At 41.1% G+C, this 17,151-nt stretch overlaps 2 protein-coding genes across 4 annotated transcripts in view; one reads left to right on the top strand and one right to left on the bottom strand.

Annotated features, from left to right (window-relative positions):
• Positions 1-8,625, top strand: part of MYO7B (myosin VIIB) — a 50,150-nt gene extending 41,525 nt beyond the window's left edge. Inside the window, exons 40-48 of the mRNA XM_069024683.1 lie at positions 779-884; positions 1,020-1,133; positions 1,983-2,070; positions 3,157-3,263; positions 3,481-3,666; positions 4,528-4,644; positions 5,292-5,375; positions 6,075-6,194; positions 6,939-8,625. Of these exons, the coding sequence (XP_068880784.1) occupies positions 779-884; positions 1,020-1,133; positions 1,983-2,070; positions 3,157-3,263; positions 3,481-3,666; positions 4,528-4,644; positions 5,292-5,375; positions 6,075-6,194; positions 6,939-7,022 (1,006 nt within the window). The 3' untranslated portion in view covers positions 7,023-8,625. The remainder of the gene's footprint in view (positions 1-778; positions 885-1,019; positions 1,134-1,982; positions 2,071-3,156; positions 3,264-3,480; positions 3,667-4,527; positions 4,645-5,291; positions 5,376-6,074; positions 6,195-6,938) is intronic.
• Positions 8,626-9,035: 410 nt separating this feature from the next.
• LIMS2 (LIM zinc finger domain containing 2) overlaps positions 9,036-17,151 on the bottom strand; it is a 34,092-nt gene continuing 25,976 nt past the window's right edge. For all 3 annotated transcript variants that reach the window (XM_069024680.1, XM_069024682.1, XM_069024681.1), the window contains exons 5-10: positions 16,965-17,114; positions 15,952-16,102; positions 14,806-14,898; positions 13,875-13,923; positions 13,613-13,688; positions 9,036-12,814 (exon numbers count right to left, since the gene is read on the bottom strand). In XM_069024680.1, the coding sequence (XP_068880781.1) occupies positions 12,667-12,814; positions 13,613-13,688; positions 13,875-13,923; positions 14,806-14,898; positions 15,952-16,102; positions 16,965-17,114 (667 nt within the window). In that variant the 3' untranslated portion in view covers positions 9,036-12,666. The remainder of the gene's footprint in view (positions 12,815-13,612; positions 13,689-13,874; positions 13,924-14,805; positions 14,899-15,951; positions 16,103-16,964; positions 17,115-17,151) is intronic.

Genomic DNA, 17,151 nt, shown 5'->3' with positions numbered 1-17,151 from the left:
TTGAATGGAAAAAATTAGTTTTCAAATCCACACAATTAAAGCTTGGATCCAGACTAACCTCCTCCTGAGAGACTGATCCAGTGTGAGAGGCCCGTAAGCTTGGGTGTTCAAAATATCTGAACTGCCTGCTCTGTGCTACCGAGGGCAGGAACTTACCGGCCCCAGGAGATAATTTGCTAGATTTGTTCTCACTTTAACTCAAGGTTTTGGCATGACTGAGACTTCAGGGCCAGTTCCTTTGCTTTAAAAGGCAGCTCTGCTCTGAGGTATAATTTCGAAGAACTGCGTTTGTACAGCTTAAGTACCTCCCGAGTCAGTGATTGCACTCCAGCTCTTTCTATAAAATGTAATGCTTTTCAGCAGCCCTCCAGACCTTTTTGGTACTTGGGCTCCAAGTAATTTTGTATCCGAATACGTATCTTTTTGCTGATGCAGGAATTAAATAAAATGTATTTCTCCTTATACCCATTATATTCACACTTCAGTAAGGAAAAAATGCTGCTGAATCCATAGAAGAGGAAATGGTACTGGCTCAAAAGTGCCCTATTCATGCAACCACCTTGCAGAGTAGAACAGACTTTTACTTTACATGCTAATAAGACCCTCAGTTTCTTGCTGTTAATACACTGAATTTGCACTGGGGTGGAGGTCCACTGGAGCCCATCTCATCACACAGTACTGGCATTTTGGAAGGCATCTGCTGTTCAGCTGGAATACTGTTGTTCAGCTCCTCAGTGATTAAGCTGATCTCTCTTACGATGGTGGTGGCATTTTCCAGGAGTGGCTGCAGGAAGTGGGCACCTCATCCTGTGGAGGTTGAGTCCATCTTACAGAACAACACTAAGATTTCACACAAGATTTGCTTCCCCAATGAAACAGAACAGGTGAGCATTTACTTGTTTTCCCAGCCTTGACCATTTTTCCAGCCATGATGTGTTCATCCAGGAGCATGTATGAAGACATTCAGTATTCTTATTTCTCCCTCTCCTCTGTGTAACAAGAGTCTTGCTATCTCATAGACATTTGATGTGGGAACAAACACAAAAATCCGGACTCTGTGTCAGAACATCGCTTCCAAATTGCAGCTGAACTCCTGGGAAGGTTTCAGCCTCTTTGTGAAGATTGCAGACAAGGTAACTCCTTCTTGACTCTGGCAGGGTAGCCAGACTGCCCCTCCTCTATTACTTATTCACCAGACCACCTAAGCAACCATACGAAGCCAAGGACCAGACCAGGTGATTACTGCTTCTGTCTTACTGAGGGGATACAACCTAAACTTGAACTTTTAGCACCTGACAATTATTTTCAGTCTCTTCAAGGGGCTAGATGGAGATGCAGAGTTTCTATCAGTCTGTCACTACCCAGGTGGCACTAAAAGCAGAGATGTAGGCTTTCTGGCAGCTGCTAGGATGGTTGCGTACTGCTGGATTCAGATGTTTTTCACTCAGGCTTTGCCCAGAAGAGATGTTGCATATGTACAGTGCCTGCTAAGATTAGGGAAAGCAGGGGCAACCATCCCCAGTTGATTACTCTGGTTTGTTGGGAGCCTACCTTGCCTGAGCTGAAGCTTGGGCTGGCTGTGTCGCTGAGAGGCCCCTTGAAACTGTGATCAAGGCAAAAGCAGCACTGAGCCCTAGCACAGGGAGTTTCTGGTGTGCTGCCTTCCCAAAAAGGGAAACCCAGTAACAACACTTTACAAAGAGAAAAAGCCTGGGAATAAAGTAGGGATCCTCAGCTTGACTTCAGTAAGCAGCTTGGAAAGCAAAAAGCAACAGAAGATGCAATAAAGATCTCCATATGAAATACAAGTAATTTGAGCCTTTCTCCTCCTATTTTTCTACTTCTTTTCCTGCTGTAATTCTGCCCTCTCACTGTAGACAGGGAAAGAAAATTCAGCCCGATACTTGGGTATGTGGCACAGCTAGTATTTGATATGATGTGCTAACCCCTCCTTTCTCTCCTTCATTGCTTGGCCTCTGCAGGTGATCAGCCAGAATGAAGCAGACTACTTCTTTGACTCACTAAGGCAGGTGACAGACTGGAACAGGAGGAACAAACCAGGAAAAGATGGTAAGGAGAATGCCAGCATGACAAGAAGCTGCATGAGATGCTGTGTTGAACTGGAAAGCAGCTGATCCATTCAGTAGGATTCACTCCATGTTGGGAAGTGTTTAGCAGAGTCTTACATAATTTTTGTTTGTACATACATGGTTACTGCCTGCACCAGCAGCAAGATCCAGTGGCCTGATGCAGCCAAGCACTGGCTATCAAAAACACCAGAACATTTCTGTGGAAGGATCTCTCCACAAATTTTAAATCGGTAGAAAAGATTTTTTTGACCTGTTGTATCCAAAACATGCAGCTGGATACATGCAAGTTAGATAGGTTGATCCTCAAATATTAAGAATCAGCCAACACATGCAAATAGGTTCTTTACACAGTGTCACTCACATTCCTTGGGTTGTTAGAAAATTTTTAACCAGGTTATTACCTGGTGATACCCAAACACAAATTATGTTGACAAGGGACCACTTGTTAGACTAAAACAATGTAACACTAATAACAGCAATTCCTTGCACTTACCCTCCCCCCCCCGCCCACAGATAATATACATTTTGAAATCTACATCAAACTCAAACTCCACTCAAATTTTGTATCAATTTGTCCTGACCTTTGTGTATTTCAGAACAGCTGAGGTTCAACTTCCTGAAGCTCTATGTATCTAACACTTTCTAAATTCTCTTCCCTCAGCTGATGTAACTGCTAGGAGCACTGAAAATCACAGTATAAAGATGTGGGTGCACTAAATCACAGTTCATTCATAGAAGCACAGCCATCAGGGGATGTACTCACTTCAGTGTAAGAGCATTTGGGTGTGCTGCACACCAGCAGGCAGCTGTCATGAGCACCAATAACAAACACTCAATGGCAGTCCCTCAACTTCTCCTCCATCTGATCATTGCATGAGCAGTGTCCAGGAACTGAAAACTAGTAATTTCTTTTGTCATCTAAAATGGCTTTTTGTGTTGTTTTGTTAGTAATTTTGTTTGTTACTATTAAAACCATAATTACTTTTCTGAAGGAATTCACAAGCCATTTAAAAACTGTAGAACTGTCAGTGACACAGAGAACACTAACAAGATCTGGTCTCCTTAGGGGCTGCTCTGTCTGTAGCATATGAGGTGTACTTCATGAGAAAGCTGTGGCTGAATGTTGCTCCTGGCAAGGACCTGAAAGCTGATACCATTTTCCATTACCACCAGGTAAGCAGCTCTCTAAAGGAGAGATCTTGTGATCCAAGAAAGGGTTGGAAAGGATCTTTAAAGATCACCCAGAGAACCTTCAGAAGGAATCAAAAGTTCTTGGGATGTCCTTGGACTGTGCTCGGCAAGACTTGCATCCTGACCTCACAAATTTAGGATGCTAAAGTCAGTGTTGCTTTGGCCCATTCTGCCTGGATTCAGAGCTGGTCTCTTCCAGGAGCTGCCGAAGTACCTCAGAGGCTACCACAAGTGTTCCAAGGATGAAGCTGTGCAGCTGGCAGGGCTGATTTATAAAGTGCGCTTCAACAATGACCGCACACAGCTGGCAGCCATCCCCAAAATCCTGAAGGAGCTGGTTCCAGAGAATCTGCTCCGAGCAGTGTCACCAGATGAATGGAAGAAGGTAAGAACATCCGCTTTCATTAGTCATATTTACATATACCGAGCTTTAGTAGACAAGACACATTGAGCCACACTACATTTTTGATCTGATGGTCTTTGAAAGTACTGTGGAGGGGTGGTATTGGATATTGCTGGATTTTCCAACAGGATAGCAAGAGGATTTGCCTCTTATAATCCAGATTTTTCATACTCTACCAAAGTTCTGAAAGATATCTGCAGGCCTGGATGGCTTATCTGAAGTGTGCATCTTTCTCAGAGATACTAATCTATTTCCAGCGCCCAGAAAAAGAGTTAGAGATAGGAGAGTCAGTGATGTGACTCGGAAGTTGAGGATATTCACAGAAACAGAAAAATTAAGGTGTCTCGTAAGTATTTCTTGGCAGCAAATCAATCTCCTTGCACCGTGTCCATGCTACTTACAACAAAAGGCTCTTTTATCCACAAAAAGGGCAAGGAAGTTCCAGTGGGTACTTATCACTTAGTCTGCTGAGGGAAACACAGGTCATTGTTTCAAATACAAAGGGCAAGTTCACCCTACATTTTTCAGCCAAAGATGTAATACATGTTTGTGGGTGTTGAACACTGGCTTTCTGAGTTTCATCTCACATTGCCCCTCTGCCCTGAGTCCACTTCCTTCAGCTGCTGGGCTTCCTTCACCCAGCACAGGAATAAGGAACACTGGAGGGTTCTGGCTTCACCTTGCCCCGTGACATGGCAGCTGCTTTCATTTTCAGTCTTCTGTTGCTGGGGCAAAAAGCCTGGTGGCAGTGATGAGCTGATGCTGTCTTTAGTGCTAATGCTAGGCACTGGAAACCTGCCTGTCTCCAACTCAACTGGCTTTGTATCCTCTTTTCCTAAACAGAGCATTATTGCAGCATATAGTAAACATGAAGGAAAAACTGTGGATGAGGCCAAGATTGCCTTCTTGAAAATGATACAGCGGTGGCCAACGTTTGGATCAGCCTTTTTTGAAGTGAAGGTAGGTCTGAAGGCCTGTGTGAGTGGATTTGGTAGTAGATTAGTACTGAGGGATACAGACTGACTGTAATTCCATATTTGAAAGTAAAAATACATTATAAAGCTGGATTCCTGTCATCTATTGAGGAAAACTCAGATCATTCCAAGTTGGGAGATGGATTCTTTATCCATTCTGAACTATGCTTGTTGCTTACTGACAATGTTGTTCTAGTTATAATACCTCTATTACAATTGTGTAGTAAATGTAGGGGGCTTAATTGTCTGTCATTGCTCTCCACAAGAAAATGCTGCTAAATTGTATCTCTTTGGGGGACTCTTCCCTCAGAACAGAATTGTACTAATGCTCTCATTCTGGAGTGGATATCTCCCAAGAATAATTTCCCATGTGTTACCTTTAATTTCTCCTCACTAGGCTCTTAAGTGGTTTGCAATCAATCATTAACCCTAGTATCAGACAGCATAGTAAATAATGGACCTGATTCTGCTGTCATGTAGCATTTGCTCAAGTCATCAATGTATGGCTAAAATGTTTCAGTGTTCATTTGGGAAAGAGAACACGAAGCACTGGACACTGTTAAAGGTCACTAGGCCCCTGATACAGATCATTTCTCAATTTTCTGCTTATCTTGCTGTGTTACTCATTTACAGCAAGCCTCAGAGCCCAATTTCCCAGAGATTGTATTGATTGCAATCAACAAGCAAGGAGTCTCGCTGATACATCAGAAGACAAAGGTAACAGCTGCTTCTCAAAAGTCCACCTAAGGAAGGATTGAATGGATCCTGCTAATTTAGGGACAGTGATAGGACCAGGAATGGTAGGAGAGGATAGAGGCTCTCTATTCATTTACTGTGTGAAACCAAAGCAAATGTTACTGCCTCCAATCACTTCTTTGCATTTTCTACACTGGAAAGGAATAGGGGTAGTGCATCTCTGAAAAAAGACATAGGAATTATAATAGACGTGGCAAGGTGGTAATATCAGGAAGATGGATGGGCAGTGCACCTGGGAACCTGCTTCAGAAAAATGCTCTGCAGGAAGCTCCAGCTGTCTAAAAGATTAGGCTAAATGGCCATGATTAGCTGCAGTCTAACCCAAACAGTCTGGTCAGACCAAGTTCTCAGGAAAAGGGAGTATCACTATTTGCTTTTAATAATGAAACAAATTAAAAGCGAGTTTTAGATTATTGTAAATCTAATGGCAGTGTGCTAAGGCAAAGATCAATATATAATGAAAGGAAGTCTCATTAGTGTGATTAAGATTCACTTGTTTGGTGAAAATACAATATACCACTGTAATCTGGATGCAAGAACTACCTTGATCCATTGTTTTTATAAATGACGTGAGAAAGAACAAGAATTCTCTGGGTCTACATGTAACAGCCTGCTTTCATTTGAGAGATGTTCTATGGTTCAGTTTGTTTCCCCTTACAGGATATTTTAATAGTCTACCCCTTCAATAAAATCTCCAACTGGAGCAGTGGGAGCACGTACTTTCACATGACAATAGGGAACCTGGTACGAGGAAACCGGCTCTTATGTGAGACATCTCTGGTAAGAAGAGTTTTGCCAACTTAGATGCAACGAAATCCTAATTTTTCCTTTCCAACCAGGATTGCTACAAAAGATGGTGCAAAACCAGATAAATACCAGTGCAGATACAAAAAGCATTCACTGCTGTGTCAATAAAATTGCAATTTTCATATATAATGCTATCTGATGCAAAGATGCAAGACACAGGACACAAGGGAAAATAGTTATTTCCCAAATTCTTCCCATATATCAAAATTCTATCCATCTGAGAAGTTAAGACTGCAAAGCTACAGAAGAGGCTTTTTGTCTGCCTCCAGTTATGTAGTAATGCCAGCCTTGTAAGACTTGATATTTTCCAGGGAGTGGTACCACCTTTTTAACAACTGGTTTCAGACTATTCACAGTCTCAGAGAAGCATCACTGTATTAATATTTAAAGGTAGGTTTGTAAAGATAACAAAAACATTTAAAGGCTATCTTCTCTGACAGAAAAGCTTGGGTTCTTAAATACAAGAATCTTAAGTACAAGTCAAGCTACAGAATGAATACCAAGGAGACAGTAGAGCTATGCTCTGTAAAGTTTTGGAAATCTATGAAAAGCAGAGGGAGGAATGGATAAATTGTAACTAAAACAGTGACAGCTATTGAAAGAGGAGATGTTCATGCAAGGAAGAACCTGAGAAGATAATAAATGAGGGAGGAAATGATAGTTATTTTTGCTTCTGGAGTTCTCTGAGAGATTTAAGACTCTTTTCTTTCCTGACAGGGTTACAAAATGGATGACCTGTTAACATCCTATGTACACCTGCTCATGAATGCAGTAAACAAGCAAAAGAACCTCCCAGCCTGAGAGTGGATAGAGTCCATGACCTGTACTTGTGCCAAACTACCTGTAATTTCATATCCCAGAAGAAATGCCATTTAAAAAATATTAATCTTGATGATCAATCTTCTGATCACACACTGAATGAACTGAGTTGCTGAAATACTACTACAAGAGAAGCTCAAGTAAGCATGTGCTTTCAAACATCTGTAACTTTTCTGTCTTAGATGTAGTATGAGAATTCTATTCAGATTTTGGATTTAGAGGAAGTTTAGATGGACTTTAATGTTCTGTGGGAGTGGAGAAACCCTGTGAGGGCCCCTTCTAATAGCTTGAATCTCCTCCATTCAAAGACAGACACACATTAAGAGCTGTCTTTCTGTTGGAAAGAAAATGCCCCTTATTGTATATGGTCTTACCAAATGCCCAAACTCAAAGAGTCTTTGGAAACAAAGGTAATGTAATTTTTTTCCTCCTGTTGGCAATTCTAAGAGTGGAGAGATGCCCTTTAGTAGTAGATAACTGGATACTTTGAAAGGTAAGATGCATGGTTTCATCCTCTGATCCCTAGGTGACATGCTGCACATTACAGTAGACTGACAGCCAATAACTGTCCCAGTGTAACTGTCCTTCCTGCATGCTGCTAAACTTGCAGGCTGTCCCCTGATTTACCACAGCCTTGCTTAAATTAAATAGTCTTCTTTCTTCCACATGTTCTAATCCTCTTGGAAACTAACAACTGCTTACAGTTTCTAGTAAGTGCTGAAATGAGTCTGGGGTTTGGGTCCATCACTTTTAGTTGCTCCTATTTCAAGATACAGATGAGCTATTCAGTGCAAATCAGAACTAAGAACTCAGTCTAACAGAGTTCTGCTGAAAAGAGACTTTTCTGCTCTACAAAAATGTTCTGTTTGGAGTTACGCAGGCATTCTTTCACAAGACAACAATAATAGCTTTAATTTCTCCTGATCTTTTCTGTTTCCTGTTTAGCAGACAATTTGAGTGGTAAAATTTGATTCAGCACTTGTTCATCTCTCAGAGCTTTGTAGAAACACAGCTTTGGTGCCACAGGAACCAGAGTGTGCTGTGAGTGTGTAAAGCAGATATGCACTATGGTAGGAGTAAGCTTAGCTGCTTCCCCCTCAGAAAAAGTACTCCTCCCTCGCTCCCAGTGAAACGTGGATATGTCTTAAATCATTTACACCAAGTTCCTTGACACACAGTCTGGCAGTGCTGGAAATGCAGCTCTGCCTGAGCTCTCAACTTTGCCAATGGATGCACAATGGTTCTCTTGTTCCTTCTGACATGCATGTGCAAAATTCAAATGCTGGTGGGAGTTTTGTATATGGGTGGCAGGCAAGAGCCCCACTCCCTTTGTGCATCTAAATGAGTGCCACACCTGTCAGAATAGCTGATCCTTTTGCAAGCAGTTAGATGTTCCTGCTGTAATGTCCATTGCTGGCAATGGAAATGCTGGAGTCTAATTACCCTGAGTGGTTTTGTCACCCAGTGTCTGATCTAACTACCTACCTATAAGTGAAAAATGTTCAGCACTTCACCTGTACAAAAAGAAATTTTGCAGCCAAACTGTATTGTATCTGTTTTTTAAATAAAGACTTCAGAAAATCAACCACAATGTCCTTTTTTTACCAAGAGAATGTTTGCACCAGATCCATGTAACCCAGATCTACCAAATATCCACTATATCCTGTAAATGATCATAGCATCCCATCTGCTCATTAAATACACAACACAATTAATACAAGACGGCTGCTAAAAGGATGATCCCCCTTTCTGCACATCCTCATCAACCAACACATCACCACAGAAGCAGCACAGGTCTAAAATGTGAATTCACCACAGCAGTTCCTAAGGTTTGGGCAAACCCAGAGCTCCTCAGAGTGGGTAATGCTCTCTGGCTAAGCGCTGAAAATATGGTATTAACTGTACACTATAAAAATTTTTTTCCTTTTTTTTTTGGGTAAAGATTTAAAATGTATTACATTTAACTTTAATACAAGAACATACAAAGGCACAGTATTACAGCATTTCAATTCACAATCGTGTTTTGGTTAGACAGCTAAAACAATGTGTGATAAAATGAGAGCTCTACACAGTGCAGAACCCATCAAGGCCTGAACCAAGGCAGGGAACTGCTAATTCTTTTCTCAGTCTAATACCCTCAGCACTTAACAGTGCTTTACAGACTAGTATAACCATGTTTATTACATACTTGCCTGCAATTTATTCCCTCCCCATCCAATCACTTCTGAAAGTGTGTCAGTCATATCATCTAACACCAATCATGCCACATCTCTGTACGAAAGGCTGACCAATGTTTGCCAGCATTGCACAGACTGCTGTAAAAACATCAGGACACAAATCCTAGAGAGCAGGTTAGTGCCATAAAGAAAGGCTGCAAGTGATTAGCATACCCTTTGAATACAAAGAAGCTTCACATACCATGCTTTCTAAAAGCAAAACCATTTTCAAGTGTACTCAGTGAGTGTTAGTGCTTTTAATTATGTATAAATATGAATGTAAACTATAAATGAATAGTATGAGACAACACCTTTTAGTAAGTGTAGATTTCTGAGCCAAGTTCAACCTTGATATTAATCTCTACTCTCCAGTGGTGTGATACTTAGGAAGAATTTGGCCAGCAGGTCTACTTACAGCAATGGAAAAAAGCATGCAGCCTATTTCTGACTGACACCTTGACTATATTTATTATAGAGAAAACAAAACCCAACCTGTCAGCCTACCAAGGCACTAAGGAGAACTTGTAAGTTTGCACTATATTCTACTTGGTTTTTAAAATGTAGACTGACAGAAGTAGAGGAAGATGCATTTTTTTTACAACATTTATAGTTATTTCTCCTACTCCTTCAATTCCACTCTCACATAAAAGGTATGTTGGTAATATAAACTACTGTAACTCTGCACATTGCAGGCTATGGGCAGCAGATGTATAAGAAAAATAATTGTGAAAAATTAATAATTTAGGAGAGTATCACCCTCCACTAATATAGAGATCAGGGATTACAGTGATTTTTTTCACCAACTAACTTTGCGAAATATCCTGAAGATAAGGACATACTCCAAATCCCAGAGAACTGAATAGAGAATCATATCAACTGTCCTTTGAACTCTGAAGCTTTCTAGGTCTACCAAATTTCTAACATGAGACAAGGCAAGAGCCCATACTAATTCTTTACTGGCAGCACAGAAGTAAATCCATTTGCCTTTACATACATGCACTTTCCATTGCTGAACGTCAGAGTGGCTGCTGAAAGAATATTACCTGCTGGCTGCTAGTTACTCACTCCTTCCATATTTACCAGGAATGTGTGACTGTGTGTTCCTCCCCCACTTCCCAGGAGGCTGGGGATACACAGCTGCTCAGATTCAGCATTAAACATGGCCTGGGACTGAGATTACAGGAACAGACCAGAATGCTTTATGCTGAGACAAATCTGCATAACATACTGAGCTGCACCTAGGTCAGAACTTCAAGTGTTTTACGCTATGACAAAATGCCAAACAACAGGTTTCATTGCAAACGGGGGTCTTTGCAGGGCCACACTACTGCACCAAAAGACATGCTGTTCTTTGTGCCCTTAACTAAAAGACCATTTTAAGGCTGGTGAGAGAACAGTGAATAGCCAATGTGTTCTCCTAAAGCAGTGACACAAGCAGCTACTATTATTGGAAACTACAGTGCAGGAAAAGACAAAAGAGTTTACTGTTAAAATTAGGCCTATCCCCTCATCATTATTAGAGTGGATACACTGTAACCCAGTTAAAAGATTATGGTAACTTACAGCAACAGAAGGCAAAGCAGCTGATGGAAACTGAGTTAGCAAAGGCAGTGAAGATCTAAGATGGTCTCACATGGGGGATTCTGATCTGCACACAGTTATCCAGGATTTCCCACCACTGCTGTGGTATCACTGGTGCAGTTCCACGGGTAGTAAATCCAGCAAGCATGGTAACACAATTCTAAAGTGGATTATTGCCCCTATCCAACTGCTGCTCACACATACATGAAGTGGGGAAGCTTTAACTTCTTGCTACCTAATTCACCTGGGGCTGCAGGGTGTTGTCTAGGCCCAACTGCTGTGTTCATTTGACCGACTAAACTAGCCATTTTTCAGAAGATTTAAACCATGCAAAGGACAGTAGTCCTCCAGTGCTTGTCAGCCTTGCAAAAGGGCGGGCACAGCCTGACAACTGTTCATGGAAAGGGATTTTCAGGCTGCTCAGCTTAGTTCAGCACAAGGAAGTAAGGGGGTCACCTCCAGGGGCCTCCGAAGCTCACGGGGATCATACATTGTGCAGGTGGGCTGCTGATGGCTCGCCTCTAAAGAAGCATTGAGAATATCCAAACCCAGTAGATTTCTCAGCACCTAGGGTTGTGGTAGCAGAGACAGAAGACCACTGAAACTTCACTGGTGACAGGCAAAATTACAGAGGAGGACTATGTGCTTGAAAATGTTAGAGTCATGTCTGAGATTCTTTCCTTAAGTACACTCAGGTCTTAAAAAGAAAGATGAATGGGAAACTCTTTTTTGGGTAAAAATTTAAAGAAAAATGGGCTCTTTTTCTGCCTAACACCACATTTGCTACAAATGGCAAACATTAGAAACTCCGTGATGTAATTGGGCTTTCTGGAGCGTGACCAACAAACATATACTTGGCTTGCAAATAAAGTGAGAATGGGAAAACTGAAGTGCTTAAATTGGTACCATATTATCCATTTGATTTCCTTATGCAAAAGAGTAACCAATGCTCCAGCCACACTGCCTCAATAAATATCAGCTATGCCAGTGGACAGGACTCACTTTGTATTGACCACTAGAAGCTCTACCAGCCATGTAGTAGTAGAGAACAAAGAAATTTAGTGTCAGTTGTAATAAAATGTTTAGTTTCCCCACAGCCACCTTCTCCTTAAGGAGAGCCCAACTATTCTGAAGAGGCTCACATGGCCTTGACAGCTGAAATCTCCTTAGTGAGCAGGGAAGCAGCAAAGCAAACTTCTTAGCTGCCTTAACACTGGGCTTAAGTGGGCAGTGCAGATGCCATAGCTATTGGTTCCTGGGCTTGTCCAGTAAACCTACAAACCAGAAGGACTGTAGGGCACCCATATTCTCTGTAGGAATCTGGAGAAAGACTAGAACGTTTTGCAGGCAGCAAAGAGTGACAACTTTCAGAATATTTGCCTATATACTAAAAACAAAAAAAATTTCTTCACCCAGAGTAAGAAGAAAACTTTTGATACTCTGATTGAAAAATAGCAAATCTGACATTTCTTCCAGCCCTACACTCAACCACTTTTTCCAAACTCCTTAGACTAGAGTGGAAAGAGTAGTACAGTTCAACTGAGGAACGAAAGACTGTGTGTAACTCCACAAAGGCAAAATGCAATGTTAGTAGCAAATTAATAATGAGCCTGCACGCTGCTCAAGCAGAAATCATACTCCTCTTCCTGCCAGTGTTAATAGACAATTGTTTGAGAAAAGGGACAGTCTAGATGCAAAGAGACATCACCAGAAGCAGGGAAAGGTACTACTTATCTTTGGTTCCATTTCTTAGTAATTGCTTCTGTAATCAGCAGCTGCAGTGACCAGCAGCTTGTGTTAAGAGTGCATCAGGAGACTGACAGATGTGTTTAAGCAGAGTTTAAATCTAAAGCTTTAGGATGGGTCTTCTTGGATGCCAGCTCTGACAATTTCTTCAGACGTTTCTTCAGCTCCAGAGGGAATTTCTCATAGCACTTCTTGCACACGGGCTTCATGTCAAACTCCACGAATTTATTCCTTTAACACAAAGAACAGTCACTAAAATGGTATTTGCAAACTATATGCTTCCCTAATTCAAATGTCCATGTACGTACATCAGTGTTGTTGCTAATGTTCTACTCCATTTATAAAAGAACTCATTTCCTCATCTGGTGACTCAAGTACAGACTGGGTTATCAGTGAACTGAAGTCTTTAGTATCACTAGGTAAATAAGGAGCAAGATTTTGCTATATCATGTAACAGTCTAGAATAATAGTTTTGTTATCATAGAATGCAAGAGGTCCCTTTGCACTTCAGAGATCCCCTTTGGGATGAATCAGAGCTCCTTCATATGGTCGTGGAGCCAACTCAATAGAGTAGGATAAGGGTTTGAACCTGAGAAAGGAAAAATGTAGGATTGCTTTTTTTTTTTTTGCTGTCCCTCTTCTAGATATTTAAGGTAAATAGCACAGTATTTTATTTCAAAATAATCTATGCAATAGCAAATATTGTCATTGAGGGGAGCAACCAGAGACATGGAGGCTGCAGGCTGTTCAGGACAGGCAAAGTTTAGAGCCTTCCCTCTGTACTGCTGGTTGAGTTCCCATCTTACCCAACCTCCTCACAGAATAGATTAATGAAGGGAAATAAATCAGAGAGGATGCTGAGTGTCAGATCCCTTTTAGTGCTGAAATCAGTGGAATTATAAGCCCCTGCTCCCACGGAGAAGATGTATACTGGCCTTCAGAGAGGCACTGGCTCATGGCTCCTCCAGGCTGATACCCTGCCATAAGGGCAAATGTCTCACATGGTCCAAAATATAAACACTGACTTACTTCAATGTGAGCTTGATGTTGCAGGTGGAGCAGGAGAAGCAATTCACACACCAGGCCTTGTTAAGAGCTGATACCACTGCAAAAGTAAAAGCACCAAATAAGAGGAAAGTGACGGGTTACTTGAATTCAGATTTACATCCAAATTCAAATGAGGCCAGATGTGAAAACAAACACTGATGTCTTGCAACTGTGGGACTGCAACAGCTGCACTAACAAATGAAACAAGGACAGCAACCAAAAACAGGGAGAGAACAAATCTTACCATCTCCCTCTATCACGTGGCTGCAGTTGTAGCAGACATCTCCAAAGAGCTGCACAGAAAAAGAAATAAGAATAGGAACTCATGTTGCTGACTACTCATGCTGCCCAAATTACACAGCTGGTGTGAACATTAAATGCTAATAACCAAAGAATTCCCAGATACTGCAGCGGCCCCCAAATATACCAATTTAAATCTTCTGAATAACTTCTCATACACTTGCCAAATAGTCCATGTTCCTTTGGATCTCATACTAGTAAATACTACAAAACCTTTTTTGTTGATGCCTCACACTCTAGTACTGTCATGCAATCTTAAAGTCCTGTGTATGTGTCAGTTGGAGAAGAAAGGATGGGTACAGTATGATGCTTACTGTAGACAAACATCTCCTGATGCTGAACTATAAACACCAAAATAAAACTAATGCTACTATCGGAACAGCAACACTTACTTCTTATGAGACAGCCATTTATCTGACAGAAGAAAATACCAAACCAAAAAGTTGTTCAGTCAAATCATACCCAAAAAACAGGGTTTGATTGGCTTTTCTATGGGTTTTTTTATTGATCTATTTTTCTATGTTTTAGATAACACAATAGTTGCCTCAGGCCCACAGAAGCAAGCAATTACCAAAGAGGCCCACAAAATACTTTAGAAGTACAATTACAGGGATTTTAATCACAACCCATGCCCACTGATTTTCTCTCAATGGCATAAATTAAAATCAGTATCCCCAAGATATTTCTATTCTGTTTTCAGCATCACTTTTCTACCTACCAAGAAAAACTGTCCTTTTTCTGTTAAATCTGACTAATTTCTTAGTATTTCATTGCCTCTATAAATTCAGATTATGCAAAATCTGCATAGCTTTGCATATATAAAACATAAAAAAGCATTTGCCAGTCACAGCTACAGCACAGATGGCAGAATTTACCTGATTATAATGAGTCTCACAATAGGCCAGCCCTTTTTTTTCATAGTGTCGGTGCCCCAAGAATGGCTTCTCACATTTGGCACAAACAAAATGCTGTAAAAGACCAAAAAAAAAAACCATTCCATGGCAGGCAAAACAACTTTCCCATCACCAGGGAAAAACATGGCAATAAATTGTAGCCCAATACATGACACTTGATCACAGAATAGTTTGGGTTGGAAGGGACCTTAAGGCTCATCTCATTCCAACCTAGCCTTGGACACTTCCAGGGATGGGGCAGCCACAGCTTCTCCAGACAGCCTGTGCCAGGGCCTCAGGACCCTGACAGGGAAGGATTTCTTCCCAATATCTATCTAAATCTACCTCTTTCCATTTAAAGCTGTTACCTCTCAACGCTTTAATGAAGCACAGACAGGAAAGATCTTTATGGAAGCAAAAAAAAAGAGATATTTAGTCTATTTATAGTAATTAAGAGTTGTATTAAAGATAGGTGGAAGACCAGCTGGATAGGCAATCATCTTGTGTCTATCCTGGCAGATTTGTGGACTATTATCTTGCTTGTTTCAGGGAAGAGAAGCAGGAACATAAACATAGTTGGTATGAATACACTTTAAATGAGCAGCAGGGTCTCTCTCAGGTCAAGCCCTAGGAGGCATAAATGACTGAAACAAAAATCACTAAAAATCTTCAGAGCAAGTTGTGATGACTCAGCTGAAAGTTATAGAAACAATGAGCTGAAAAGGCTTAAAAAGCACAAATTGCACTGGCTCAGCCTGCAGTAAAAATTCCAACCCTGTATGTGCCTGGTAACTGGAATTGGAGAGGATAAATCTAAGTACATCATAGAAAGTATGTAAATTTATTAGTAAGTAGATGCTGTTCAGATGCTGTTCTAGTCTGCAAGAATCTTTACAAATTTTAAAATTAAGTTTATTGCAGTCGTGAAAACATAGCTTTCTTAGGAATCCTGATGGCCCTGCTGTAATTCATTCACTCACAAAAGTGAAGACAACCTGAAACATAAGCAACTGGGTTTTGTCTGAATTCATCTATTACAGACCACCTTCATGTCTACAGCTTCCAACCAGCACTAGTCCTCTTCCAAAGCAGCTCTTGAAGGAAGTTTGAGCTTCAGACAGGCCTCACCTCAACATGCCACTGCTTCCCCAGAGCATTGACCACTCGGCCCTCGATGGGCCTGCGGCAGGCCCCGCAGATGGGGATCCCCATCTTGTCGTGGCAGGGCAGGCAGTACAGCTCCCCCTTCAGCTCCCGGGCCTCGGCAGTCAGCTCCTTCCTGGGAACACAAACATGTCCCTGAAGTAAGAACACCGAGGGAAACTCTTCAATGCCCAGGAGGAAGTTTTGGAAGACTAAATTTGAAAGTTAACTTAGGTAACATTCATGCTACAAATGCAGTCATTAAGTTTAGCTAGTGAAACACAATTATTGTCATCTCATCTTTCTAAAATTGTTTTCTCAGTTTGCCAGACAAGAACATATGTGGGACATCATGTCTGCAGCTGCACAGTCTCACAGAAAGATGAGGTTCACTTACAGGGAACATTGCAGTGTCATGCTAAGACTCAAATTATCTCTGAATGGGAGAGCTCAGGTACAAGAACCATCCTAGCAGTGCTCAATACTGAGACATTTACTTGGACTCTTACCCATTCTGGGACAATACTGTGCCCAGGTAAAATGCCTTCGTGGTAAGTAATTCAGGTCAGACAGGTATCAGCGTGGTAATGGACTGTGACACACAACTGACACAGCTCATCAAGCCATCTTTTTTTTTTTTTTTTTCTAGCTAGGAATTCAAAGTTAAACTATTTTGGACAGCCTGGTATCTACTATCTTTGGAAAACTCTGCTATGGTAATCTGCACACAACCTTTCAGATAAGTTCATGCTCAGGAACTATTTTCACTTTCATTATAAACTAACATTATCCAATGTTAGAATAAGAGAACATTGAATGGCAAAATAAAACTAAAATTCCTGTATTTTTTCCAAACTTATTTCAGTTTCTCTTTACACAATTTCTATTTGCTCAACAATGTGAAGGCAGCAAAGTTTAGACTTTGGGAAGGACTGCACTGCTGACTGAACTGTTTGTTTCTCTCCTTTTTTGTCAGAGTTTACAGTATGACAACATACCCACAGTGGGTGCAGTTGAAGTGATCTGGATGATAGGAATCATTCCTAAACATCAGAGGCTGCTCATCAATTATCAAGTGGCACTTCTGACAGATGTACTTGCCCAGTCCCTTAGCTTTTTCACGGTTATGGCATGGCCTGCACAGATGCCTGGTTGAACAAAGTAAAGGAAAGAAAATATTTAAAA

This window comes from Aphelocoma coerulescens, chromosome 9, assembly GCF_041296385.1.
Source record: "Aphelocoma coerulescens isolate FSJ_1873_10779 chromosome 9, UR_Acoe_1.0, whole genome shotgun sequence".
NCBI classification, from domain to species: domain Eukaryota; kingdom Metazoa; phylum Chordata; class Aves; order Passeriformes; family Corvidae; genus Aphelocoma; species Aphelocoma coerulescens.
Note: the sequence above shows the minus strand (reverse complement) of the source record. Positions and strands in the feature narration are given on the sequence as shown.